Source organism: Pongo abelii, chromosome 20 (genome assembly GCF_028885655.2).
Source record: "Pongo abelii isolate AG06213 chromosome 20, NHGRI_mPonAbe1-v2.0_pri, whole genome shotgun sequence".
Lineage (NCBI taxonomy): Eukaryota > Metazoa > Chordata > Mammalia > Primates > Hominidae > Pongo > Pongo abelii.
Genome location: NC_072005.2, coordinates 46,329,666 through 46,357,374, shown reverse-complemented (window position 1 = coordinate 46,357,374; position 27,709 = coordinate 46,329,666). Strand labels below are relative to the sequence as shown.

Here is a 27,709-nt window from a genome sequence, read left to right as displayed (position 1 = left end):
AATTTCCAGGCTAGGTCAGGCATGGTGGCTTACGCCTGTAATCCCAGCACTTTGGAAGGCTGAGGTGGGTGGACCACTTGAGGCCAGGAGTTTGAGACCAGAGTGGCCAACACGGTGAAACCCTGTCTCTACTAAAAATACAAAATTAGCCAGATGTGGTGGTGGGCGTCTGTAGTCCCAGCTACTTGGGAGGCTGAGGCAGGAGAATCGCTTGAACCTGGGAGACGGAGGTTGCAGTGAGGTGATATTATGCCACTGCACTCCAGCCTGGGCAACAGAGCAAGACTCCGTCTCAAGAGAAAAAAAAAATTTTCAGCCTCCCTGGCAGACAGGTTAGGCCACTGGGCTGGCAGTGTGTGGGTGCCGGCTTTATCCCTAAAACCTTCTGTGTGATCCTCCTGCTGTCTTTTCTCATCTGCAACGGGATGCAGAGGGTCCAGCACGTGACTCCCAGCGTGGCATGATGGAAGGACCCTGGCTCCCAATCACCAGGGGACAGGATTCTGCCGGACACTCACATCCAACCACTACATAAGCAATAAGCCAATGCCTTCTAATGAAGCCACTGAGATGCTGGAATTGTTAGAATTCTTCACCCACCCTCACAAATACAGTCCCACACCTCCCTTGCCCATCCTGTCTTTAGCCTGTTTCATGCTGCGACATCCCATGGAGAGGGTAATAATGGGCAACTGGGAAGGACAGAGGACAGAAGGATGCCCCACGACTGAAGTCCCCAGTGACAGGCCTAAAAAAGGGGTCTGAATACACACAAAGCACCTAGAACAGTGCCTGGCACACAGATATTGGCTGTTGTCATTCCATTGAGAAGGGGGCTGTCAATGGGCTGGGGGTGGCTGGGGGAGGCCACCAGGGGGAGGCAGGAAGCCCGAGGAGGGATGAGGGGCACCTGGGCTTGTCGGCTGCCCCAATCTGGCTGGCGATGCCATCCATCCAGGAGAGCAGGTCGCGGACTTGGCTGTGGAAGCGCAGGGCGTCGGCCGTGGAGCTGACGTGCAGGCGGGCATCCTCGCAGGCTGACAGCAGCTCTTTCCAACCCTGCAGCACCTCCTGCTCCCGGCTAGCAATGGCCTCGGCATGTTCACCCGCATACACCGTCCGTAGCTGGGCCGCCCCCTCCTGCAGCTGCCGTACCTGAGGGGCATGCCAGGTCAGGCGCCAGCCCTCCACGGGGCCCAGGCTGTGCCCTCCCTCCCACCATCTGCTCCAGCGCAGAACCTCAAGATATAAGGAGCCTCACACTGTGATCCCACAGCCAGGCTCCTGTCATATCTGCTGCCTGATTTCTCTTTGACTTACCCGCATTCTGACTTCTTTTAGATCTACTACCACGTCTCTTTCAACCCACTGCCTGATTTCTTTTGGTCTGAGAGCTTTATTTCTATTGGGTCTATCACCTATGTTTTCAGGCAGGCCCGCCTCTACCTTGGGTCTTTCAGGAAACCCCTTTCCACTTTGATGTCTTTTAGATGTGCTAATGTTTTAACTCGGTTTATTTCAAACCCACTCCTTCATAGTAGCCCAGTTTCCTACACGATGGCTGTTCAATTGCCATTAGCCCCCTGCCCAATTTCCATTCATTCTGCTGTATGAGTTCTGCTCACTCTATCTTTTGGGTTTTGGGTTTTTTGTTTGTTTGTTTGTTTTTCTGAGATAGGGTCTTGCTCTGTTGCCCAGGCTGCAGTGCAGTGGCACACACACAATTCACTGCAGCCTTGACATCCTGGGCTCAAGTGATCCTCCTGCCTCAGCCTACTAATAGCTGAACTACAGGTGCATGCCACTGTACCAGGATATATACATATATGTTGTAATAGAGATGGAGTCTCACTGTGTTACCCAGGCTCATCTTGAACTCCTGGGCTCAAGCAATCCTCTCAGCTCGGCCTCTCAAAGTGCTGAGATTACAGGCATGAGCCACTGTGCTCAGCCTGCTGCTCACTCTGTTGGTTCAATCTCCTGATTTCTTTTGGTGTGACCTCCCCATCTCTAACAGATCCACCACTTATTACTATGAATCTCTCAGCCTGATTTCTAAGTCATTTGTAGGATTTATAAAAATAACTGGGCTGGGCGCAGTGGCTCATGCCTATAACCCCAGCCCTTTGGGAGGCCAAGGTGGGCAGATCACTTGAGGTCAGGAGTTCAAGACCAGCCTGGCCAACATGGTGAAACCCCATCTCTACTAAAAATACAAAAATTAGCTGGGTGTGGTGGCTCGCACCTGCAGTCCCAGCTACTTGAGGCTGAAGCGGGAGAATCGCTTGAACCCGGGAGGCGGAGGTTGCAGTGAGCCGAGATTACACCACTACACTCCAGCCTGGGTGACAAAGCGAGACTCTGCCTCCTCCTCCTCCTCCTCCTCCTCCTCCTCCTCCTCCTCCTCCTCATCGCCAGCTGGGCATAGTAGCTCATGCTTGTAATCCCAGCACTTTGGGAGGCCGAGATGGGTGGATCACCTGAGGTCAGGATTTCAAGGCCAGCCTGGCCAACATGGTGAAATCCTGTCTCTACTAAAAATATAAAAATTAGCCAGGCATGGTGGTGCGTGCATGTAATCCCAGCTATTTGGAAGGCTGAGGCAGGAGAATCGCTTAAGCCTGGGAGGCAGAGGTTGCAGTGAGCTGAGATCGCGCCACTGCACTCCAGCCTGGGTGACAGAGCGAGACTCTGTCTAAAAAAAAAAAAAAAAAAAAATTGCCCAACAACTTCTACCTTCCATTAGACCTGCAACCCAATTTCCTGCTGCCTGAGTTGTATTGGGCCCGCAGCTTCATTTCCATCTGACTGCTCAGATCCACCTCCGAACTCTGGCCAGAACCTCTGCCTAATTTCTAATATCTCTGTTGCCTTTTTCATTAAATTCACCCCCATCAAATTACTTTCAGAAAAGTCATATGATTTCTCTCAGAGACCTGTTATCTAAGTTCTTTTTTTTTTTTTTTTTTTAAATGCAGTGGCACGATCTTGTCTCACTGCAACCTCCGCCTCCCGGGTTCAAGCGATTCTCCTGCCTCAGCCTCCTGTGTAGCTGGGATTACAGGTGCCCGCCACCACACCTGGCTAATTTTCGTATTTTTAGTAGAGATGGGGTTTCACCACGTTGACCAGGCTGGTCTTAAACTCCTGACCTCAGATGATCCGCCTGCGTCGGCCTCCCAAAGGGAGCCACCACGCCCAGCTGGAAGCTGTTTAATATCTGTGAGACCTTCTAAGGTACCACTTTTCCCTGCCAATACCTGATTTCTATATACCATTCCATCAGTCCATTTTCTATCTGCTCCATAATCTAATTTCTTCCTGTTCTGTAGTCCACTTTCTATCTGTGCCACTGCCTAATTTCGACCTGCTCCACAGCCTGATTTTTGCCCACTCTGCTGCCCACAGCTGTCCAGGCCCTCCCACCTGCCCTGATGGCCACCGGCGCCCCACCTGGGACACGAGGAGCTGCAGGTCATGCTCAAAGGCTCTCAGGGTCCGCTGCATGGAACTGGCACTGGGTCTCGGCTCAGGCGGGGTGGTCAGGCGGGGCAGCCGCCTCCGCTTCTCCTCAATCTGTCCCTGAAGCTCTCGGGCGTCACTGAAGAACTTATGAAGCTCCCGAGAGGCGGCCAGCAGCTGGGCCCGTGTGCCCATGAGCTCCAGCAGCTCAGCCCAGGCCTCGTTCAGTCCGTCCTTCCACTCAGCCATGGTGGCCGCTGCTGTATGGCCACACTCGATCAGCTCATCCACCATCTGGTTCACAGCTGCCAGCCGTTCCCGCCCTGCCGTACCCGTCTCGCTGGCGAACTCTGAGAATTTCTCCTGCAGCACCTGCCATCAGGAAGTGGGGGGGAGGGGTACAGCAAAGTGAGCAAAGGGGCAGCATACACCAGCCCCCTCCAGCCTACAATTTGTTTTTTCTTTTTGATACAGAGTCTTGCTCTGTCGCCCAGGTTGGAGTGCAGTGGTTCAACAGCCACTTACTGCAACCTTCACCTCCCCAGTTCAAGCGATTCTCCTGCCTCAGCCTCCCAAACAGCTAGGACTACAGGCGTGCGCCACTACACCCAGCTGATTTTTTTGTGTTTTTAGTAGAGACGGGGTTTCACTATGTTTGCCAGGCTGGTCTCATACTCCTGACCTCAAGTGATCCACCTGCCTTGGCCTCCCAAAGTGTTGGGGATTACAGGCGTGAGCCACCACACCTGGCAGAGGCTAACATTTTGTGGCAGGTAAGAGTAATGACAATCATCATCATCATCATAAAAAATAATATCTAACACTTACGGAACACCTGGCAAGAATAGTAACAAAATAGTAACAATAAAAATAACAATAAGCTGATAATAATAAGTAACACTGTGTGAGGCAGCATGTGTGCCAAGCAGGATCCTCAGTGCTTTACATTATATTAACTCATTTGTCTCACAGCAGAGCCATGAGGCAGGTGCTGTTATTATCCTCATACCACAGATGAGGAAACTAACGCCCAGAGAACCTTAGTGGTAGCTCCTGGTATCACTTATTACTAATGATGCTCACCGAGACATGCTCAAAGTCCTGGCCGAGCTCGGGTGAGCCAGCCACCACCTCCTTCTCGGCAATCCAGTGCTCAAGCTCGCTCACCTGGCGGCTGAGCTGGTACAGCCAGTACTGCTGTTCCAGAGCCACCCGGCGCTCCTCACCCAGCTCCTTGAGCGCCACGTACAGGCGGTCCACCTGAGACTGCCGCCGGCTGATCTGCTCGCTGATGGGGGACATGGAGGGGCAGGGATGGACCCCTGAGACTTCTGGGGCAGAGCGTGACCCCCCTAAACCCCCTCCCCAGGACAGGGCTGTGTTTCCTTGCAATCTTCAGACAAGGCTGTGTCCCCAGGTAGAGCTCTGTTTTCTTTTCTTTTTTTTTTTTTTTTGGAGACAGGGTCTTGCTCTGTTGCTCAGGCTGGAGTGCAGTGGTGTGATCACAACTCACTGCAGCCTCCACCTCCCATGCTCAAGCAATCCTCCCATTGCAGCCTCCCAAGTGGGACCACAGGCACGTGACGCTACACCTGGCTAACTTTTTGATTTTTTTGTAGAGATGAGGTCTCACTATGTTCCCTCTGTTCTCAAACTCCTGGGTTCAAACGATCCTCCTGCCTCAGCCTCCGAGTGTTGAGATTACAGGTGTCAGCCACTATGCCTGGCCAGGACTCTGTTTTCTGCAAGTCTTGGGTTCAGACAGCCCTGCATTTCAGCATGCAGGGAAAGCTCTGCTTCCCTAGATGGATAAGCTCACCTCCATCCAGCCTCACCCAGTTTCCTTTCTTTTTTTTTTTTTTTTTTTGAGACGGGGTCTTGCTCTGTCACCAGGCTGGAGTGCAGTGGCGCGATCTCGGCTCACTGCAACCTCTGCCTCCCAGGTTCAAGCCATTCTCCTGCCTCAGCCTTCCCAGTAGCTGGGACTACAGGCACGTGCCACCATGCCCGGCTAAATTTTATTTTTAGTAGAGACAGGGTTTCACCATGTTGGCCAAGCTGGTCTCCAACTCCTGACCTCAAGTAACCCGCCCACCTCGGCAGCCTCACCCAGTTTCTATCTCAGTCTCACGCCCCTCCTATCCAGGAACCTCGGTGGGACTCTGGACTCCCAGGTTGGGTCCCCAGCCAATTCATCCCACCTCTAGCCCCAATCTCTGAGCCCACTTGGACAGAGGTCTCTCTGTGTACCTCCTTTCAGATTCCATCCCTGGTCCAGGCCTGGAGCTCAGCACCTGCCTACACAAGGCAACATCACCCCACTGCACCAGGAGGTCTCCAGCCCCACCCCCATAGCCAATCTCAGCACAGGCTTTTCTGTCCTCCCAGACAGTGGATAGAAAGAGCCCCTTGCCTGTCCTGAGCAAATTCTTCTCTACCCCAGTCCTAGACATCGCCTCCTCTTTTCTCCCCCGACAAGGTCCCCACTACTACACTCAAATCCAGGTGCTCCTGGCCCCACCCTCTCAACCATCCCTGGGCTGTGTCCCCCCATTCCGGCCCGCCCACTTGCCAAATTCGAGGGCTCCAGCACACAGCAAGGAGGACCTCTCCCACCCAACGTCCAATTCCAGCGCTGTGCCAACTCCCAACAGCGAAGCTTCAGGTCCTGCTGGACCATTCCTGTGAACCGGCCACGCCCCCGCCCCCGCCCGCCCGCCCACCTGTCCGGGTGCCCCATCTCCAGCAGCGCCCGGCACTGGCGCGACAGCTGCGCAATGCTTTCCTCGTAGTTCTCCACGCCTTGCTCCAGCTGCAGGTGTTTCTTGAGCAGCTGCAGGGTGCTCTGTTCGTCCTGGGGGCACAAAGCACCCACGATGAGGCGGCAGCGGCGGCCCCCGGCTCCAGCGCCCCCAGGCCCTCAGCACCCCCAGCTCGGGCGCACCTTGCCCTTGTCCTCACTCATCATGAGCAGCTCCTGCTCGCCCAGCCACGCCTCCACCTCAGCCACGTCGAAGTAGTACTGCTCCACCTGGAAGGCGGCGTCCAGCGCCTGCTGTCGTCGCTCGGCAGCCTCCCGCAATCCTGCCCAGGCGCTCTGCAGCTGCTCCAGGCCCCGGCGCACTGCCTCTGCCTCCGGGCTGCGCAGCGACGCCAGCGCGCCCGCGCGCTCCAGCACCTCCTCCAGACGCGGCCCGTGCGCCTGGATCTCCCGCCGCAGGCCCTAGGGGCAGGAGGTAGGGGGATGTGGGTGGAGAGGGGGCGTTCCGAGGCCCTGCAAGACCACACGCTCCTCTGCTACTGGCACGGCCCACGGGGCAATTAACAAGCACCCCCAGCTCGCTTACCACGTGCCAAGACTATGTAAACATTTTACTGATACTCCCTCACTCATCATAACCCTATGCTGCAGGTGGGAAAACAGGCACAGAGGGGCGAAGTACGGCGCCCAAGAACAAGCAGCCAGTAAGGAGTGACAGGATTTGAACACAGGAGGCTGGTTCCAGAGACTGTGCTCTGAGCCAAGCCGCTTGCCGACCCAAGATCGGCCCTAATACAGAAACCCTGCAGCTTAGCAGCCGAGGTATCATTTATATACGGTGAAGTGCACAAATCTTAGGTATACAGTTGCACACATTTGTACAGACGCATACACCGGTGTGCCCAGATCAGCATGCGGAACACTTCCATCCCCGAGAAGGTTCCCTCAACCAGCTCTGTACTTGCAGAGTACCTTATTTAACTTTTTGTGTGCCTTAACCTTATTTACTTACAGAGTACCTTATTTAACTTTTTGTGTGTCTTTTTTAACTTTTTGTGTGCCTTAACCTTATTTAACTTTTTGTGTGACTCAACTGGTAAACAAAGATAATAACAGCCACCACGTCCTCTTCTTATTTTGCTTTTTTAGAGACAGGGTCTCACTCTATCACCCAGGCTGGAATGCAGCAGCTTTAAACTCCTGGGCTCAAGTGATCCTCCTGCCTCAGCCTCCCAAGTAGCTGGGACTACAGGTGTGCACCACTATGCCCCGCTATTTTAAAAAATATTTTTGGAGAGACGAGGTCTTGCTATGTTACTCAGGACGGTCTTGAACTCCTGGCCTCAAGCGATCCTCCCACCTTGCCTCCCAAAGTGCTAGGCTTATAAGCATGAGCCACTGTGCCCGGCCAGCCAAAGCTTCTTGAGTGTCTGCTACCCTGCTACCTGCCAGGTGCTTTGCTAAGTAAGAGCTTTACATAATATAGCCTCACACCTCCTCACTCCCAACCTATGGAGCCAGACAACATTACCATCTCCATTTTACAGATGAGAAGACTGAGGCAGAGAGAGGGTGAGGAATTTGCTAAAGTCACACAGCTAGTATCAGGCTGAGATGATCTACCTTGTGGGGTTATTGTAAGGTGATAAACTATGGAGCACTTGGAACTGAGCCTGCATGCAGCAAATGCATAATATTTGCAGCTATTTTTTGCTTAACAGCCCCTGTGTATCCAGCACTCTCACTGCATACACAGCTGAGCTCCCCCAATTTTAAGTGCTAAGTGCACTTGATCAGTTTCCTCAACCATGACAACGATAGGCCAGTTCTGTCCCCAACACTGTTGACAGCCAAGAGTATTTTCCTCAAGACAGGAAAACAAAATCTCAGCAAAACTCCAGTCTCTTAAAGAACTCCACCTACTGCAGAATGCTCAGGAAGCTTCCAAAATAATCTGTGGACCCACCTCCCCACCATCCTTCAGTGCCCTATTCTTCCAACATACATTGTTTGGTGAAATGAGGATAATGACAATATCCACCTCATAGGGTTATAGAGGGGGTTAAATTAAATAATCAGCATAAACCCTAAGATAGTACTTAGCACATAGTAAATCTTTTTTTTTTTTTTTTTGAGACGGAGTCTCGCTCTTGACACTGAGGCTGTACTGCAATGGTGCAATCTTGGCTCACTGCAACCTCCGCCTCCTAGGTTCAAGTGATTCTCCTGCCCCAGCCTCCCGAGCAGCTGGGATTACAGGCACCCGCCACCTCGCCTGGCTAATTTTTTGTGTTTTTAGTAGAGATGCGGTTTCACCATGTTAGCCAGGATGATCTCCATCTCCTGACCTCGTGATCCACCCGCCTCGGCCTCCCAAAGTGCTGGGATTACAGGCGTGAGCCACTGCACCTGGCCTTAATTTTTTGCATTTTTAGTAGAGACAGGGTTTCACCATGTTGGTCAGGCTGGTCTCGAACTCCTGACCTCAGGTGATCCACCCACCTCGGCCTCCCAAAGTGCTGGGATTACAGGCATGAGCCACTGCACCTGGCCAGCACATAGTAAATCTTTAACTGATGCTTTTTTGTTTGTTTGTTTGAGACAGGGTCTCACTCTGTCACCCAGGCTGGAGTGCAGTGGTGTGATCTTGGCTCACTGCAACCTCTGCCTCCTGGGTTCAAGCGATTCTCCTGCCTCAGCCTCCCAAGTAGCTGGGATTACAGGCACCTTCTACTATGCTCAGCTAATTTTTGTATTTCTGGTAGAGACGGGGTTTCCCCATGTTCCCCAGGCTGGTCTCAAACTCCTGGACTCAAGTGATCATGCCGCCTCGGCCTCCCAGAGTGCTGGGATTACAGGCATGAGCCACCACACCCGGCACAATGCCTTATTATTATTATTCCTCTTTTATGTGTCTTGCTTTAGGCTTTGGTGAAATAGTTGCTTTGACCAACGGGTTCCCTTGCTGTGCAGTTTGAGAACCACTGCTCTAAACCAACTCTACTTATTTAGATGTGGAAACTGAGCCCCAGAGGAATTAACAGAGATTCAGAGAATTTTTAGGAGCTCAAAAGCCCCCTCCCCCACCTTGCTCAGGTTAGGGGACAGTAGTACCCTCTTGCTGATTATCTCTGTCCTTTGTCCCTATGGGTGTTTTTTGTTTGTTTCTTTTGGGGTGTGTGTGTGTGTGAGAGAAAGAGAGAGAGAGATAGGGTCTCATTCTGTTGCACAGGGTGGAGTGTACTGGTGTGTTCAAGGCTCACTGCAGCCTTGACCTCTGGACTCAAGGGACCCTCCCTCCTCAGCCTCCAGAGTAGCTGAGACTACAGGGGTACACCACCACACCAGGCTAACTCAATGTTTTGTGATTTTGTTTGTTGTTGTTTTACTTTTTCCTTGTCCAATAGCTATTCCCCTTCCTTCTAGTCTCAAGCCCCTGATTTTCCTTTGGGGAACTCCCTTTGCCTCCATCTCAGCCTTGGTAATTAAGCTAAGGCTGATTCCAGCAGCAGGTTCCAGGGGAGGGCGCTTAGCCAGGCCAGCCCAAGGAGCAGTCGGAATCCCAATCCATCATGATTAGTTCAGGGATGGGCATGGGACGCCATGGGCTTGGTGAGCCAATGAGAGTTATTCCTGAGACTACTGCTGACATTATTGAGGTGGGAAATTCTCTTCAGTTTTGCTGGTGAGAGGTAAACCTGAATCTATTGGAGGCCTTTTATCACCAGGAGAGGAGGACTGGCCTAAGAAGAAAGCTCATGTAGAAAAACAAACAGGCCGGGTGCAGTGGCTCATACCTGTAGTCTCAGCACTTTGGGAGGCTGAGGCGAGTGGATCACTTGAGGCCAGGAGTTCGAGACCAGCCTAGCCAACCTGGTGAGACCCCCACCCCCCCCAACTCTACTAAAAATACAAAAATTAGCCAGGTGTGGTGGTGCACACCTAAAATCCCAGCTACTTGGGTGGCTGAGGCAGGAGAATCGCTTGAATTCAGGAAGTGGAGGTTGCAGTGAGCGAAGATTGTGCCACTAAACTCCAGCCTGGGCAACAGAGCAAAGGCTCCATCTCAAAAAAAAAAAAAATAGAGCCAAGAGTCATGAAAGTATATGGAAGTACCTGGATACATCTGTATCTGCTGTCCACAGTCTTGTTAATTCCAAAAGCCAATAAATTCATTGTTTTGGCTTTAACCACCTTCAGCTGTTTTCTATCACGTGTATCCAAATGTGTCCTAACTCGCTCCCTCACCTGGCTCTGCTCACCTGGTTTTTTTTGATGTGCTGCTGGACCGCCTGCAAACCGTTGCCTCGCTCTGTCTGCATGGCCAGTGGCAGCCGCTCCTGAACCCATGCCTGGAGAGGACACAGGAAGCAGGTCAAGGGGAGAATGCATCCAAGAACACCTGCATCGCAACTAAACTTTAAACCTGCACGGCATCCCAGGCCCTTCCTTGCCTAAGAGCCCAGTTGAATCTTCAGCCTCCTCCATTTTTTTTTTCTTTGAGATGGGATCAAATCCCCAGGCTCAAATAATCCTCCTACCTCAGCCTCCCAAGTAGCTGGGACTACAGGCACCACCACACCTGTCTCGGTCTCCTCTGTTGACATACTCTGTCTTGCTCTCTGCACTTAAGCCAGGCTCACACCGTTGGCCTTTGCACATACAGGTCTTGTTTCCTATCATATTCCTAACCACCCTGAATTGTCACTGTCTGGGGACAAGTCTGTTTTCCCCGTTGGACTCTGAACCCTCTGGGGCACAATGGGGTCTGCCTTGGCCACCCCTGTGGCCCCAGTATCATCCAAACACAGGGCTGGGGCCAGAATGATCAACTGAGTGAGCAAATGAATGAGCAAAGCAGGAAATTGAGTGATGGAATGAGGAAATGAACAGAGGAATGAATGAATGAATAATAAGTAAATAAATGAATGGAGGAAAGAACAAACGATGGATGAGTGAATAAATAAATGAGTGACTTCATGAATAAATCAACGAATGATTCGAAGTGAGTAAATGAGTGTGAATGAACGAATCAGTGAAGGGCTGAATGCGTCTTTCAGCGTATGAGTGGGAGGGTCTCAGCCTTCTCCATTTTCAGTCCCGCCCCGTGCCCACCTTCTCCGCCCCCCGCCCCGCCCCAGGCCCCTGCGCTGGCCTCACCAGCTCGTCGTCCAGGTCGTGCGCCACCTGGTGCAACTCCTTGGAGGCCAGCAGCAAGCGGCGGCGCTCCTGCAACGGCTCGAGCAGGCGCACCAGGCGCTCGCCCACCGCGTTCTGCCGCTCGCCCACCAGCTCCTTGCTCGCCGGCTCCAGCGGCAGCGCTGCCGTCTGCGCCTGCAGCTCTCCCACCTCACGGTACCACTCCTCCACCTGCGACTCCATGGACTGTGGGGACAGAGGCAGGGTCAGTGGGCCCCACCCGCCCTCCTGATCCTGCTGTGGCTCTCCAGTACCCTTATGGTGACAGCCAGACCCCTCACCGCGGCCTACCCTTCCACCCTCTCCTTGTTCAGTCCCCTCCAGGAGCGATGCGCTCCGCATGAACCTGCATCACACTAAGCTAGTCCCTGCCTCGGAGCCTTTGCCTTTGCTGTTTCCTCTGCCAGGCATGCTCTTCCTTATCATTACCTTCTTAAAGAGGCTTACCTGACCCCGGAACTAAAGTGGTCCATTAATTCACTAATTCCCAGAACAACCCTTCAAGGTTGGTAGTCTCCCTGTTTTACAAAGGAGGAAACTGAGGCCAAGAGAAGTTAAAGAATTTGTCCAAAGAGTCAACTTTCCAAAATTATTACTATCAAATGTAGTAATAATTTTTTGTTAACGCTTTTTTTTTTTTTTTTTTTGTGAGACAGAGTCTCGCTGTGTTGCCCAGGCTGGAGTGCAATGGCATAATCTCGGCTCACTGCAACCTTCACCTCCCGGCCTCAAGCGATTCTCCCGCCTCAGCCTCCTGAGTAGCTGGGATTACAGGCACTCGCCATCATGCCCGGCTAATTTTTGTATTTTTGTAGAGATGGGGTTTCACCATATTGGCCAGGCTGGTCTTGAACTCCTGACCTCAGGTGATCTGCCCACCTTGGCCTCCCAAAGTGCTAGGATTACAGGCGTGAGCCACCGCACCCAGCTGGATTTTTTTTTTTTTTTTTTTTTTTGGAGACGGAAGAACAAATCAGCCTGGGCACTGTGTCATCCAGGCTGGAGTCAGTGGGCAATCTCAGCTCACTGCAACCTCCACCTCCCAGGTTCAAGTGATTCTTGTGCCTTGGCCTCCCAAGTAGCTGGGACTACAGGCACCTGCCACCATGCCTTGCTAATTTTTTTTTTGTATTTTTAGTAGAGATGGGGTTTCACCATGTTGGTCAGGCTGGTCTCAAACTCCTAACCTCAAGCAATCTGCCCACCTTGGCCTCCCAAAGTGCTGGGATTACCGGCTAAAAAAAAAATTTGATAGTAAGAAATTATCAAAAATAAATGCAAAGCTATGTAATTTGGATGGCTGCTGTGTCATAGAGATAGACAGAAAGTGCAAAAGCAGACCCAAATACACAGGAAAATTCATGTGTTTCATAGGTGCCAATTCAAATCCCCAAGGGAAAGATGGATTATTTAATGAATGGTCATGGGCCAACGGCTAACCAATTTAGCTGGATCCTTTCCTTGCTGTTTGTACTGAAAACAATTCCAGATGGATTAAAGCCTTAAACGGAGTAAGTAAATCCATAAGGCACTAAAAGAAAACCTGGGCAAATGCTTTTATAATGTTGGGATGGAGAAAAATCTTTCCAAGCATAGAAAACATAAAGGGAAAGATTTATAATTTGATCACATAAAATACTTCTGCATCAGCCAACAGACATATGAAAAAATGCCACCATCACTGGTCATCAGATAAATGCAAATCAAAACCACAATGAGATATCATCTCACACCAGTTAGAATAGCGGTCATTAAAAAGTCAGGAAACAACAGATGCTGGAGAGGATGTGGAAAAACAGGAACACTTTTACACTGTTGGTGGGAATGTAAACTGGTTCAACCATTGTGGAAGACAGTGTGGCGATTCCTCAAGGATCTAGAACTAGAAATACCATTTGACCCAGTGATCCCATTACTGGGTATTTACCCAAAGGATTATAAATCATGCTACTATAAAGACACATGCACATATATGTTTACTGTGGCACTATTCACATTAGCAAAGACTTGGAACCAACCCAAATGTCCATCAATGATAGACTGGATTAAGAAAATGCGGCACATATATACCATGGAATACTATGCAGCCATAAAGGATGAGTTCATGTCCTTTGTAGGGACATGGGTGAAGCTGGAAACCATCATTCTGAGCAAACTATCGCAAGTACAGAAAACCAAACACCACATGTTCTCACTCATAGGTGGGAGCTGAACAATGAGAACACTTGGACACAGAGCAAGGAACATCACACACCAGGGCCTGTCGTGGGGTGGGGGAGAGGGGAGGGATAGCATTAAGAGAGATACCTAATGTAAATGACGAGTTAATGGGTGCAGCACACCAACATGGCACATGAATACATATGTAACAAACCTGCACGTTGTGCACATGTACCCTAGAGTTTAAAGTATAATTAAAAAAATACTTCTGCATCAACCAAAATTTCATGAGTTAGAAGGCAAATGACAAACTGTAAAAATTGATATGTATCAGAGCAAGGAACTAGTTTCTTTAACAATCAAAGAATTTCCCTCCATCCTGCTTCCTTTGTCTTCACAGTGCTTACCACCATCAGACAACTCTCTTGATTTTTGTGCGTTTGTTTTTTTTTTGACAGGGTCTTGCTCTGTCATGCAGGTTGGAGTGCAGTAGAGAGATAATAGCTCTCTGCAGCCTCAAACTCCTGGGCTCAAGGGATCCTCTTGCCTCAGCCTCCCAAGTAGCTAGGACTACAGGCACACACCACTATGCCCAGCTCATTTTTGAAATTTGTCATAAAGATGGGGTCTTGCTATGTTGCCCAGGCCGGTCTTGAACTCCTGGACTCAAACTATTCTCACGTTGGTCTTCCAAAGTGCTGGGATTACAGGTGTGAGCCACTGCACTCAGGTACTTGTGTATTTTTATTGGTCCCCTGCTTCCAGACTATGACCCACATGATGGGAGGGGCTGTGTCACACTCACTGCTATATTCTTGAAAGCCTAGAACAATTTTGGTACACAATAGGCCTCCAGTTATGATTTGTTCAATGCATACATGAATGACATCAGCAAAAAAAAGGACTGCCCAAAAAGAGAAATGGGCATCAGATGTGAACAGGCAACAGACAAAACAAGCATATGAAAAGATGCCCAGTCTTATTAATCAGCTGGAAAATAGAAATTAAAACAAGACTTCCTTTTCTTTTTTCTTTTTTTTTTTTGAGATGGAGTTTCACTCTTTTTGCCCAGGCTGGAGTGCAATGGCATGATCTCGGCTCACTGCAACCTCTGCCTCCTCGGTTCAAGTGATTCTCCTGCCTCAGCCTCCCGAGTAGCTGGGATTACAGGCACACATCACCACGCCCAGTTAATTTTGAATTTTTTTTTTTTTGAGGCAGAGTCTCGCTCTGTCACCCAGGCTGGAGTGCAATGGTGCTATCTCGGCTCACTGCAAGCTCCAAGCTCTGCCTCCCAGGTTCATGGCATTCTCCTGCCTCAGCCTCCCAAGTAGCTGGGACTACAGGTGCCCGCCACCACGCCTGGCTAATTTTTTTTGGATTTTTAGTAGAGATGGGGTTTCACCGTGTTAGCTAGGATGGTCTCGATCTCCTGACCTCGTGATCTGCCCGCCTTGGCCTCCCAAAATGCTGGGATTACAGGCGTGAGCCACCACGCCTGGCCAATTTTGAATTTTTAATAGAGATGGGGTTTCACCATGTTGGCTAGGCTAGTCTTGAACTCTTGACTTCAGGTGATCCACACACCTCGGCCTCCCAAAGTGCTGGGATTACAGGAGTGAGCCACTGCGCCTGGCCAAGGCATTCTTTTCTACACATTAGGTTGGCAAAAATGTAAAAGACTTATAGTACCTAATGCTGGCAAAGATGCTGGGAGATGGGCACACTCAGCCACTGTCAGTGGTGGTGTAAATTGGTAGAGCCTTTTTGGAAGGCAATTTGGCAGGTCTTTGCATCAAAATGCAAAATATGCATCTGCTTGACCCAGCACTTGCACTTCTAGTAATATAACTAAAGAAATACTGTCATAGGCCAGGTGTAGTGGCTCATGCCTGTAATCCCAGCACTTTGGGAGGCCAAGGCAGGCGGATCACAAGGTCAGGAGTTCGAGACCAGCCTGGCCAACATGATGAAACCCCGTCTCTACTAAAAATACAAAAATTAGCTAGGCGTGGTGATGCATGCCTGTAATCCCAGCTACTTGGGAGGCTGAGGCAGGAGAATTACTTGAACTTGGGAGTTGGAGGTTGCAGTGAGCTGAGATCACGCCGCTGCACTTCAGCCTGGATGACACAGCAAGACTCCATCCTGAAAAAAAAAATTTAAATAATAATAATAAAAAAATTTTTTTAAGAAAAAAAAAGAAATACTGGCACAGATGTACAAAGTTGTAGTATCACAGCAGAGTTTGTAATGGGAAAAAACTGGAAGCAACCTCAATGCCCATCAAGAGAGAAATGGTTAAGTCAGGTGCAGCAGCTCATGCCTGTAATCCCAGCTACTTAGGAGGTTGAGGTGGGAAAAATGCTTGAGCCCAGGAGTTCGAGACCAGACTGGGCAACACAGCTAGACCCCCCTCTCTTTAAAAAAAAAAAAAGGGTAAAATGGTTAAACAAATCCAGACCAGTATGGAATAATAGCCAAGTGTTACTGTTAAGAAGAAAAAGCATGCTGGGTGCAGTGGCTCACGCCTGTAATCCTAGCACTCTGGGAGGCCAAGGCGAGTGGATCACCTGAAGTCAGGAGTTTGAGACCAGCCTGGCCAACATGGTGAAACCCTGTCTCTACTAAAAATACAAAAAATTAGCCAGGCGTGATGGCAGACACCTGTAATCCCAGCTACTCGGGAGCCTGAGGCAGGAGAATCACTTGAACCCGGGAGGCAGAGGTTGCAGTGAGCCAAGATCATGCCACTGCACTCCAGCCTGGGCAACAAAAGCGAAACTCCATCTCAAAAAAAAAAAAAAAAAAAAGGCCGGGCACAGTGGCTCACGCCTGTAATCCCAGCACTTTGGAAGGCCGAGGCGGGCGGATCATGAGGTCAGGAGATAGAGACCATCCTGGCCAACATGGTGAAACCCGGTCTCTACCAAAAATACAAAAAATTAGCCGGGCATGGTGGCAGGCGCCTGTTATCCCAGCTACTTGGGAGGCTGAGGCAGGAGAATTGCTTGAACCCGGGAGGCGGAGGTTGCAGTGAGCTGAGATCGCGCCATTGCACTCCAGCTTGAGCTAAAAGAGTGAAACTCAGTCTCAACAACAAACAAACAAAAAGAAAAAAAAAAAAAGAAGAAGAAAAAGCAATTTAGAACCTACCTATGAATATAAATTTATAGTGGATTGCACATGCATAAAAATTCCCTGGAGTAAACAAGAAGTTCATAACAGATGGTACTTACTGGGGGGATGAGAACTTAATGAATGGGGAACAGGGATGAAGAGGATAATTTTCCCATGGGATTTCCCTAGAGGTTTTGATGTCTTAACCATGAAAATTTATTTATTCAAAAATTGAAATTAAACATGAAAAGCAAATAATATAAAAACATTAAACATCCATATAGGTACACTTGTAAATGCACGGAAAGAGGTCTAGATGGATGCACACCAAATAACTGAGGCTCTCTGGGATGTGGGATTGGGAGGCAGATCGGAGTGAGACTTTATGTTTTACTGAAGACTGCTGGGTTAGTAAAATTTTTTCCCAAAAGAATATATTCATATATTACCCTTGTAATTCTAAACAGATGGAGGAAAGCTAGAGAAGAAAACAACATAACAATTAAAAAATTAAGTGGTAGCAGATTACCGCAAATGACTGCAAAACAAAACCCCAAACTCAAGAACCAAGCCAAGACTTCTTGTTTCAAGGTTCTGTAGTGCAGAGTTGTTGGTTTTGCCTGCCCAAAATCCATCCTCTCCTTCCAAATACATCAAAACTCACTCTCAGGTCCTGAGCTTCCTAAAGGGCAAATGAAACCCAGAGAGTCATGGGTAATCACATGACCCAAGTGGGGCCAATCAGACCACTGAAAACACCCTGGTCATAAAGATTGGGTCAGAGATGAGCATGTGACCTTAGATGGGCCAATGAAAACTCTTCCCACTTTTTCTTTTTTGGTAGAGGTGGGGTCTCACTATGCTGGCCAGGCTGGTCTCCAACTCCTGGCCTCAAGCAATCCTCCCATCTTGGCCTCCTAAAGTGTGGGATTACAGGTGTGAGCCACTGTGCCTGGCCACTCTCCCCACTTTTGCCAGGAAAGTGTGTGTGCACAGAAGAGATGCTCTCTTTCCCATGGGCTTCCTAAGTTGGGAGGAGGTAGGCTGGGCATCCTGGGGTCATCCTGCCAACATCAGGGACTCTCTGACAATGAGGCCAACACAGAAGAAAGCGGTGCTCAGAAATGAAGACAAGGAGATTTGTGAAGACATAATTTGAGTTACTGATCACTCCACCCCTCAGACCCCGAGCCAGCACCTTCATAAATTGAAGACATAATTTGTGAATGAGGAAGACATAATTAGCCGAGATTGCGCCACTGCACTCCAGCCTGGGCAACAGAGTGAGACTCTGTCTCAAAAAAAAAAAAAAAAAAAGAAAAGAAAGGAAGAAAGGATGGGGTCCCTTGCCTTGAGTCCCAGTAGGGCAAGGACTGGGACTGTATAGCCCCTGAATGTGCACTCCTCTCCCAGGCCATGCTGAGCTGGATACAAAAACATGGGACAGAGAAGCAGAACAGGGGGAGGAGGGTGTTTCCTTGGCCAGAGAAAGAGCTTTGCTTAGGGTGGGGGTGGGCCTGGAAAAAGTGTGGGGTCCCCAGGGACAGAGCCTGGCAGTTGCAAAGCCTCCAGTGCATTTTCTCATCTGGCAGGAGACCAGTCCCCCACTTCTCCAAGCAGGAGTCTGTGGCCGAGGCCAACCAGCTGGCCAGGTCCCTGAGGGCTGGGGAGCCAGGACTTGAGACTCCACCATCTGGCTTCTTGGCCAGAAAGCACAGCTTGGCGAGAGGCCCCGAGAGAGGATTCTGGGTCACGTGGCCAGGACCTGGGAGGTGGGGTCCCAGAGAGCCTGCTGCAGCAGCGGGTGTGGTGGGGAATGAGGGAGAGGACACGAGGAGGACATCAGGAACAAGGGAAGGAGGCAGAGACAGAGAAGTCAAATAAAAAGAGACAGAGAGACTGGGGTGGTGGCTCACACCTGTAATCCCAGAACTTTGGGAGGCCAAGGTAGGCAGATCACCTGAGGTCAGGAGTTCAAGACCAACCTGGCCAACATGGTGAAACCCCATCTCTACTAAAAATACAAAAATTAGCCGGGCGTGGTGGCTCACAACTACTTGGGAGGCTGAGGCAGGAGAATCGCTTGAATCCAGGAGGCGGAGGTTGCAGCGAGCTGAGATCGCGCGATTGCACTCCAGCCTGGGTGATAGAGTGAGACTCCGTCTCAAAAAGAAAAAATAAAAAAAAAATACAAAAATTAGCCGGGCATGGTGGCAGGTGCCTGTAATCCCAGCTACTCGGGAGGCTGGGGAATCGCTTGAACCTGGGAGGCAGAGATTGCCGTGAGCCGAGATCGCGCCACTGCACTCCAGCCTGGGTGACAGAGTAAGATTCTGTCTCAAAATACATAAATAAAGAGACAGAGAGAAGGGAGTGAGAGAGTAGGACAGAGAGGGACACAAAGGGAAGAGAGAGACACAGAGATGGCGACGGGAGGACAGGAGAGAGGCTGAGGGGGACAGATCACTCACACACCGCACACTACTACACCCCTCAGACCCCGAGCCAGTACCTCCCTCAGCCCAGCCTGGCCCCAGTGCCCTAAGGGTGGATGGGACAGCCAGGAAACGTGCCAGGCTGGATGGCAGCTGACCCCTCTCCTGTGTATGCCCCAGGGGACAGCGGGGCCTTGGCAGGTCCCTTCCCCAGTAGCAGCTCCTGAGGGGCAGCTGGGCTCCGTCTGGGTGCCATGGCCCACACAGTCACTTCCTACCTTGGGCTCCCTCTGCTGGGAAAAGGACCCAGGAGTCTCGTGCTGGAGCCTGCCTCTGGCACCCATCACTGTGTGACCCCAGGGCCACTCCCTTGTCTCCTCTGGGCTTCAGCCCCTCCCTTGAACAATGGGGACCCCCGTCTCATGGTTTGCTGGGCTTGGTTGAGACTGAACCCCCTACAGGGAGGGAAGAGCTAACTCTGTACTCTGGCTAAAGCAGGAGGCCCCAACTCCTTCCTCTAAAACCTAAATAGTACAAAAGAAGGTCAAAGATGGTCAAGCTCACTAGTTGCATTGGAAAAAAATACAAATACACACACTGCAGTGAAATACCACTTCCCAGCCATTGGACTGAGAAAGATCTAAAATGTCTGACAAAACCAAGTGTTGACAAGGATGAGAGGAAACAGGAGCTCGTGTGTACTGCTGGGGAGAGAGTGAGCAGCCACAGAAGGACCTGGGCAGGCGATTTGGCAAAAGCAAGTGAGCTAAAGATGGTTCTAACTTTTAACACTATATAAATATTTCATTTACCACCTCCAAATTACTTTTTTTTTTTTTTTTTGAGATGGGGGTCTCACTCTGTCGACCAGATTGGAGTGCAGTGACACGATCACAGCTCACTGCAGCTTCAACCTCCTGGGCTCAAGTGATCCTCCCACTTCAGCCTTCTGAGTAGCTGGAACCACAGGCATGTGGATCTCACTATGTTGCCCAGGCTGGTCTAGAACACCTGGGCTCAAGCGATCCCCCTGCCTTGGCCTCACAAAGTGCTGGGATTACAGGCATGAGCCACTGTGCCCAATCATCCATGTTGCTTTTTTAAAATGTGTTTTGGGGCCAGGTGCAGTGGCTCACGTGAATAATCTCAGCACTTTGCGGGGCTAAGGTGGGAGGACTGTTTGAGCCCAGGAGTTTGTGACCACCCTGGGTAACATAGCGAGACCCCATCTATTAAAAAATAAAAATAAATTAAAATTAAAAAGCAGCATGGAGAGGGGTAAATGCCCCAAATGGAATATGAACAAAAACAAATGAAGTAACTGTGTATCACATAAGTAACAACCAAAGTGAAGGTGAAATAACTAGCTTTTGAAAACAGTAGAGTGATGGTGATACGCTCTCAGTTTTATGACAGTTAAAATTAAAGACCGGCCAGGCACAGTGGTTCACGCCTATTATCCCAGCACTTTGGGAGGCCAAGGCAGGTGGATCACTTGAGGTCAGGAGTTCAGGACCAGCTGGACAACATGGCAAAACCCCATCTCTACTAAAAATACAAAAATTCGCCGGGTATGGTGGCGGGTGCCTGTAATCCCAGCTACTCGAGAGGCTGAGGCAGGAGAATCGCTTGAACCCAGGAGGCAGAGGGTTGCAGTGAGCCGAGATTGTGCCATCGCACTCCAGCCTGGGCGACAAGAGCAAAACTTGATCTAAAAAAAAATTAAAGACCTGTGAATAAATACTGAATCTTAGATTTGTTAGGTCAGCAGTTCTGAAACCACTTAATGCATTATGTCTTTTCACCTTCACAATGTCCTTATGAGGTCAGAAATATCATTATGCCCATTTTACCGAAGAAGAAAATGAGGCACAGCCGGGCGCGGTGGCTCATGCCTGTAATCCCAGCACTTTGTCAGGCCGAGGTGGGTGGATCACTTGAGGTCAGGAGTTCGAGACCAGCCTGGCCAACATGGTGAAACCCCCGTCTCTACTAAAATACAAAAATTAGCCAGGCGTGGTAGCGGGTGCCTATAAGCCCAGCTACTCAGGAGGCTGAGGCAAGAGAATTGCTTGAACTCAGGAGGCAGAGGGTGCAGTGAGCCAAGATCATGCCACTGCACTCCAGCCTGGGCAACAGAGTGAGACTCCCTCTTAAAAAAAAGAAAAACTGAAGCACAGAGAGAAAAGTAACCTCCTTGGACTACCCAGGTGATAAGGCACAGAGCCAGGGCTTGACCTAGGCCGCCCAGCTCCAGCGTCCATGCCCTTCACTGAGATGCTGTGCTGCTTCCCACACTCCTGCTATCCACCAGTGGGTGAGCATTGAGGTCCTTCCCTTTGCAAGGAGAAGGCATCCGAGGCTCAGAGGGAGAGACAAAGGCAGCAAGTGGGAGAGCTGTGACTCAGAACCAGACCTGCTGGAGTCCCAAGTCTGTGCCTTCAGCCACTGCAATACACTGCTGGGGAAGAATTAGTAATCACTGCAAGATAATTATGAATCCTAGCAATAGGCTGGGGTGGTGGCTCACGCCTGGAATCCCAGCACTTTGGGAGGCCGAGGTGGGTGGATTGCTTCAGCCCGGGAGCTTGAGACCCATAGTCCAAGCTTCTTCACCCTGCCCTGTGCAAGACTGACCTGCATGGACCAGCCCTCCTATCCTCTGGCTTCCACGTGGGTTGGCCTCAAAAATGGCTTATAATTTTCAGTGCAAAATGAAAACACAAGGTCCCTTGTTCAAATATTTATTAAGAATTTTGTCCAGGGGCAGTGCCTCACCCCTGTAATCCCAGCACTTTGGGAGACTAACATAGGAGGATCACTTGAGGCCAGGAGTTTGAGACCAGCCTGGGCAACACAGTGAGGCCCCCGTCTCTATAAAATACTACAAAAATTATCTGGGCGTGGTGGCACACACCTGTAGTCCCAGCTACTCAGGAGGCTGAGGTGACAGGTTCACTTGAGTCCAGGAGTTCAAGGCTGCAGTGAGCCATGATCACGCCATTGCACTTCAGCCTGGGCGACAGAGGTAGAAACTGCCTCAAAAACAAAAAAATTCAAGACATCAATAGTAGGGCATTAAACCAAGCATGGAGCCCTGTGTCACTGCACGGGCAAACACCCATGAAGCCAGCCCTGGTTGACACAGGGAAGTCCAGAGGAAAGTGAGTCTAGGGTATTATCTCCCCAGCTCTTCCCTGCTATGGTGCCATGGTCTGGCTGCCATTCTTTCTTTCTTTCTTTTTTGAGACAGAGTCTCACTCTGTCACCCAGGCTGGAGTGCGGTGGTGCGATCTTGCCTCACTGCAACCTCTGCCTCCCAAGTTCAAGCGATTCTTATGCCCCAGCCTCCCGAGTAGCTGGGATTACAGGCATGTGCCACCATGTTCGGCTCATTTTTGTATTTTTAGTAGAGACGGGGTTTTGCCATGTTGCCCAGGTTGGTCTTGAATTCCTGATCTCAAGTGAGCCACCCGCCCTGGCCTCCCAAAGTGCTGGGATTACAGGCGTGAGCCACCGCACCTGGCCATGGCTGCCGTTCTTGACTAAGAGTGCCAGCTCCTGTCTGGCAACTCTCCCCTTCCAAGTTCCAATAACTTTTCCTTCTCTGCCTTCTCTGGCTAGGGAGGAGCAAAAGCTCCCCTCCATGAGTCCCACAGCCCTATATGCTTCCTGCAGCTTCCCCATTCTCCACTCACACCTTTGTCAAGAAACTCAAGTTTTCTGCAGGTGAGCCTGCCTTCTGTTTCTGGCTGGGACCCTGACAGTCAGATGCCCCTTTCTTGCAGGCTTGCCACATCCTGGGCACTGCGCTAAGTGGCTCCTTTCTGTGCACATCCCCACCTGGCCCTGGGAGACCTGCACTGATGACAGCGTCCTATTTAAGAGGGAGGACAGGCTCAGGGAGGGACTAAAGGTGGTATTGAATAGCCACTTGGTAGCCATGTGACCTCTGTGAGCCACAGATCCTTTCTGTGCTGTGGTTTTCTCCTGGGTGGGGATAATAACAGGACCTCCCTCATGGGGCTGTTGGGGAGGAAAGAGGAGTTAACAGTGCCCAGCACATTGTGTACATCAGCAGTTCTCAAACTGTGGCCAAGGAACCCCTGGGGATCCCTGAGATCTTTTCAAGGCATCTGCAAGGTTACAACTATTTTTATAAAAATACTAAGATGTTATTTGCCTTCACCATTCTCATTCTCTCCCCAGCATGCAGCAGTGTTTTTCAGAGACCTGATGACCTGTGCTAGTGAAATGGATTGAATACAGACACGGATGGGAGAAGCTAGCTCTCTTCTATTCTAGACATGAAAGAAAACTACAGGCTGGGTGCCATGGCTCATGCCTGTAATCCCAGAACTTTGGGAGGCCAAGGCAGGCTGATCACCTGAGGTCAGGAGTTCGAGACCAGCCTGGGCAACATGGTGAAACTCCATCTCTACTAAAAATACAAAAATTAGCCAGGCGTAGTGGCACAGGCCTGTAATCCCAGCTACTCCAGAGACTGAGGCAGGAGAATTGCTTGAACCCAGGAGGCAGAGGTTGCAGTGAGCCAAGATCAAGCCACTGCACTCCAGCCTAGGTGGCAGAGCCAGACTCCGTTTTAATTTTTTTTTTTTTTTTAGTTTAATAAATAGAGATAAAGACTGGGCAACATAGTGAGATTCTGTCTCTTAAAAAAAAAAAAAAATCAGTCAGGCATGGTGGTGTGGGTCCGTAGTCCCAGCTACTTGCGGGACTGAGGGAGGAGCATCACTTGAGCCCCAGAGGTTGAGGCTGCAGTGAGCCGTGATCACACCACTGCACTCCAGACTGCTGACAGAGTGAGATCCTGGCTCAAATAACTAAATAAAATAAAATAGAGACAGGCTGTTGCTCTGTTGCCCAGGCTAGTCTCAAACTCCTAGGCTCAAGCAATCCTCCTGCCTCGGTCTCCCAAAGTGCTGGGATACAGGCATAAGCCACTATGCCTGGCCTCGATTTTCATTTTTAATACAGTGAATGTCAATAGGTCTAACCCACACAGACAAAACTTTCTAAGGATCTCAATGCGGTTTAAGAGTGTAAGGGGGTTCCTGGAGACCCAGACATTTGAGAACTGCTATTCTATAAAAAGTAGTGACCTCATTGGCCGGGCACAGTGGCTCACGCCTGTAATCCTAGCACTTTGGGAGGCCAAGGCAGGCGAATCACCTGCGGTCAGGAGTTCGAGACCAGCCTGACCAACATGGTGAAACCCCACCTCTACTAAAAATAAAAAAATTAGCTGGGCGTGGTGGCACATGCCTGTGATCCCAGCTACTCAGGAGGCTGAGGCAGGAGAATTGCTTGAACCTGGGAGGTAGAGGTTGCAGTGAGCAGAGATTGCGCCACTGCACTCCAGCCTGGGTGACAGAGCAAGACTCCAACGAAGGAAGGAAGGAAGGAAGAGAGGGAGGGAGAGGAAAAGAAAGAAAAGAAAAGAAAAGAGAGGGGAAGGGGAGGGGAGTGGAGGGAGAAAGAACGAGCTGACTCATTGGCCATCACATTCAGATCTGTTTGTCTTTTTGTTCTTTTGCCTGTTCCCCCAACCAGAATGGGATCACGATGAAGGCAGCAACTTTTCATCAATTTTGCCCACTGCTATATCCCAGCACCCAGAAAAGTGCCTGGCACATAGTAGGTACCTAATTATTTTTATTTATTTTTTTATGTTTTGAGATGGAGTCTCGCTCTGTCTCCCAGGCTGGAGTGCAGTGATGCAATCTCAGCTCACTGCAACCTCCGCCTCCCCATTCAAGTGATTCTCCTGCCTCAGCCTCCTGAGTAGCTGGGATTACAGCCTCCTGAGTAGCTGGGATTACAGGCGCACACCACCATGCCCAGCTAATTTTTTTTTTGTATTTTTAGTAGAGATGGGGTTTGACCACGTTGGTCAGGCTGGTCTCGAACTGTTCACCTCGTGATCCGCCCGCCTCAGCCTCCCAAAGTGCTGGGGTTACAGGCGTGAGCCACCGCGCCCAGCCGGTACCTAATAATTATTTGCCACAGAGATGAATGAATACATACTAATCAGCGTCATTATGTATTTCTTACTAGCTTTTTTTTTTTTTTTTTTTTTTTTTTTGCCATACACTATGCCAAGCACTATATAACTACATAGGAAATATGTCAAAAAGGAGGAGTGAAGAGTCAAGGGCCCTGGATTGAAATCCAGGCTTTGCTATTTGCTACTCTGGACAAGTAAGTTCACCTCTCACCTCCTGGAACCTCAGTTTCCCATCAGTCAGTCAGGCATTGTTCCTGACAGGTAAAAGCAGGAGTCACATGGGCCAGATACCATGGCTCACACCTGTAATCCCAGCACTTTGGAAGGCTGAGGCGGGAGGGCTGCTTGAGCCCAAGAGTTTGAGACTAGCCTAGGCAATATGGTGAGACCCTGTCTCTATAAAAAATTTAAAAAGATTATCCAGATGTGGTGGTATGCACTTGTGGTCTCAGATACTTGGAAAGCTGAAGTGGGAGAATCACTTGAGCCCAAGAGTTTCAGGCTGCAATGGACTGAGATCAAGCCACTGTACTCCAGCTTGGGTGACAGAGTGAGTCACTATCTTGAAGAAAAAAACAAACAACAACATCAACAACAGCAACAAAAAAAGAAAATCAAAGGCAGGAGCCATTACTCCCTGGGAGGTGAGAAACAATGGCTATGTTCACCTCTGGTCATTCCACGTGAACTGCTGTGTACCAAGCATGGAGCTGCCAAGCTGGGAGCAGATACAAAGCAGACGCTGCGTCTGTTCTCTAACAGTGCCCTGTTTCATAAAGGAGACACTAGTCAGCTGTGTGTCCTTGGGCCAGGTGCCGTACTTTCTGTGCCTCAGTTTCCCCATTGGTAAAATGGGATAATAACAGTACCAATCTCCAGAAGTGGCTGGGAGGAGTCAGTGAGTGCTTGGCCCAGAGACTGGTAGAGGAATGCTCAATGAATGTCACTGTTATTCCATGCAAAGCCATTCCCATACCCCTGGGCCTTGGTTTCTCCATCCAGGAAATGAGTGTCAGGGTCCTGTGAAACCTTTAGCATGCTAGTCATTTATCTACTGCTTTGTGGCTCTAGATCCTTCCTTTTCCCTTTGTACTCCATACCTTAGGGGGTGGTGGCTGCTTCCAGCAGTTATTACTAGCTGGATTGCTTCAGTATTCCCTTTCTGCTCTTCTACAAGTTTGAAATAAATCCCTGTATTAAATCCCCTCCATTTGACATACCTTGAGTGGAGTTGGACCCTCACCTGGCCCCCATGTGGCATAGGGAGCCCTCATCTGGGCCAGGAAGGCCATACCTGCAGCTTCTTGAGTTGACTGTTGACGGTGGCCAGGTCCCCTCCAGGGTCCACGTCTTGCAGCTGGCTCTCCATGTGAAGGAGCTTCTTGTCCAGCTCAGCAAAGCTCTGCACCAGCTGGTCTGCTTTGCTGGCCTCAAAGAGCTGCCGTGCCTTGGCCTGGGTGGTGCTCTCCAGCTCCGCCCAGCACTGGCGGATCTCGCCCAGCTTCTTCCGCACGGAGGCCGCCAGTTCGGGCTTCTCCTGCATCAGTTGCTGGCCCTCCTGCCCCAAGTGGGTGGATGGCAGGAGATGGAGAAGAAAGATAGATTGTGGGGAGAAGCAGAGAAGTGTGGGAGAGTGACAGGACACAGGGGAAGATGTGAAAAGAGAATCAGAGGCAGGGAGTTGGAGACACATAGGGAGAGAGAGACATGAGGGGTGGATGCAGAGATAGGCCCAGAAATGGAAGGAACCAAAGAAGAGAGACAAGAAGAGACAGACAGACATAGGTGAGGGCAGGGAGACAGAGAGATGGAGAGAGAGGGAGATGGACACAGAGACATGGGAAGGAGTCAGGGAGAGACAAACAGTCACAGAGTGATCAACAGAGAGACAGGCACAGAAAATCAGAAACATGGGGAGAAGACCGTAAGACAGACAAGGATAGAAGGACAGACAGAGAAGAAAGAAAGAGGGAGCCAGAGAGGCAGGGAGAGAATGAACTTCCATTAAACTCAAAGTCAAGAATACTGCCTTTGCCATATGCCACCATTTATGAAACATCAATGACCATTTAAGGGTTTAAGGCCAACCTGAGTGTCTCTGTGTGAGTCAGAAGATGTACATTCAGGGCTGCAGGTCTAGGGGTTCAGCCAGAGTAGGGGGAAGTTCTGAGGGTTGAGGCTTGCAGCAAATATCTACCTCAGTCCCTCCAAGACTGAAGTCAATGTTCTTAGTGGCCCAGAGCTACTTAGGTAACATTAAGTATTAAAAGTAACTAGACCATAATAATTACAGCTCTTACGTGCGTGGCCTTGTGTTAAGCACTTTATGTGCACAGAGCCCAGGAAGTAGCTATATTTATTATTTCCTTAATTTTATAGAAGAGCAAACTGAGGCTCCAAGAGGTTAACACAATTACCTAAGGCCTCACAGTTGGTAACAGGCATAGAAACAATTAGAACCCAGGGCTCTAAGAATCCGAAGTTTACTTTAACCCTGGGCTTCCCAGGGGCTGTCCCAGCCCATCTCCCCAACCTTCTATCTTA

General features: G+C 50.0%; 1 protein-coding gene across 2 annotated transcripts in view; it reads right to left on the bottom strand.

Annotated features, from left to right (window-relative positions):
• SPTBN4 (spectrin beta, non-erythrocytic 4) overlaps nucleotides 1-27,709 on the bottom strand; it is a 112,025-nt gene that overhangs the window by 14,958 nt on the left and 69,358 nt on the right. The window contains exons 20-27 of one of the 2 annotated variants that reach the window (XM_024237088.3): nucleotides 26,460-26,723; nucleotides 11,384-11,608; nucleotides 10,486-10,575; nucleotides 6,407-6,685; nucleotides 6,186-6,316; nucleotides 4,546-4,750; nucleotides 3,454-3,834; nucleotides 911-1,155 (exon numbers count right to left, since the gene is read on the bottom strand). In XM_024237088.3, the coding sequence (XP_024092856.2) occupies nucleotides 911-1,155; nucleotides 3,454-3,834; nucleotides 4,546-4,750; nucleotides 6,186-6,316; nucleotides 6,407-6,685; nucleotides 10,486-10,575; nucleotides 11,384-11,608; nucleotides 26,460-26,723 (1,820 nt within the window). Of the gene's footprint in view, nucleotides 1-789; nucleotides 1,156-3,453; nucleotides 3,835-4,545; nucleotides 4,751-6,185; nucleotides 6,317-6,406; nucleotides 6,686-10,485; nucleotides 10,576-11,383; nucleotides 11,609-26,459; nucleotides 26,724-27,709 lie in introns of those variants that run through there. The other variant, XM_024237089.3, reaches the window with a different exon arrangement.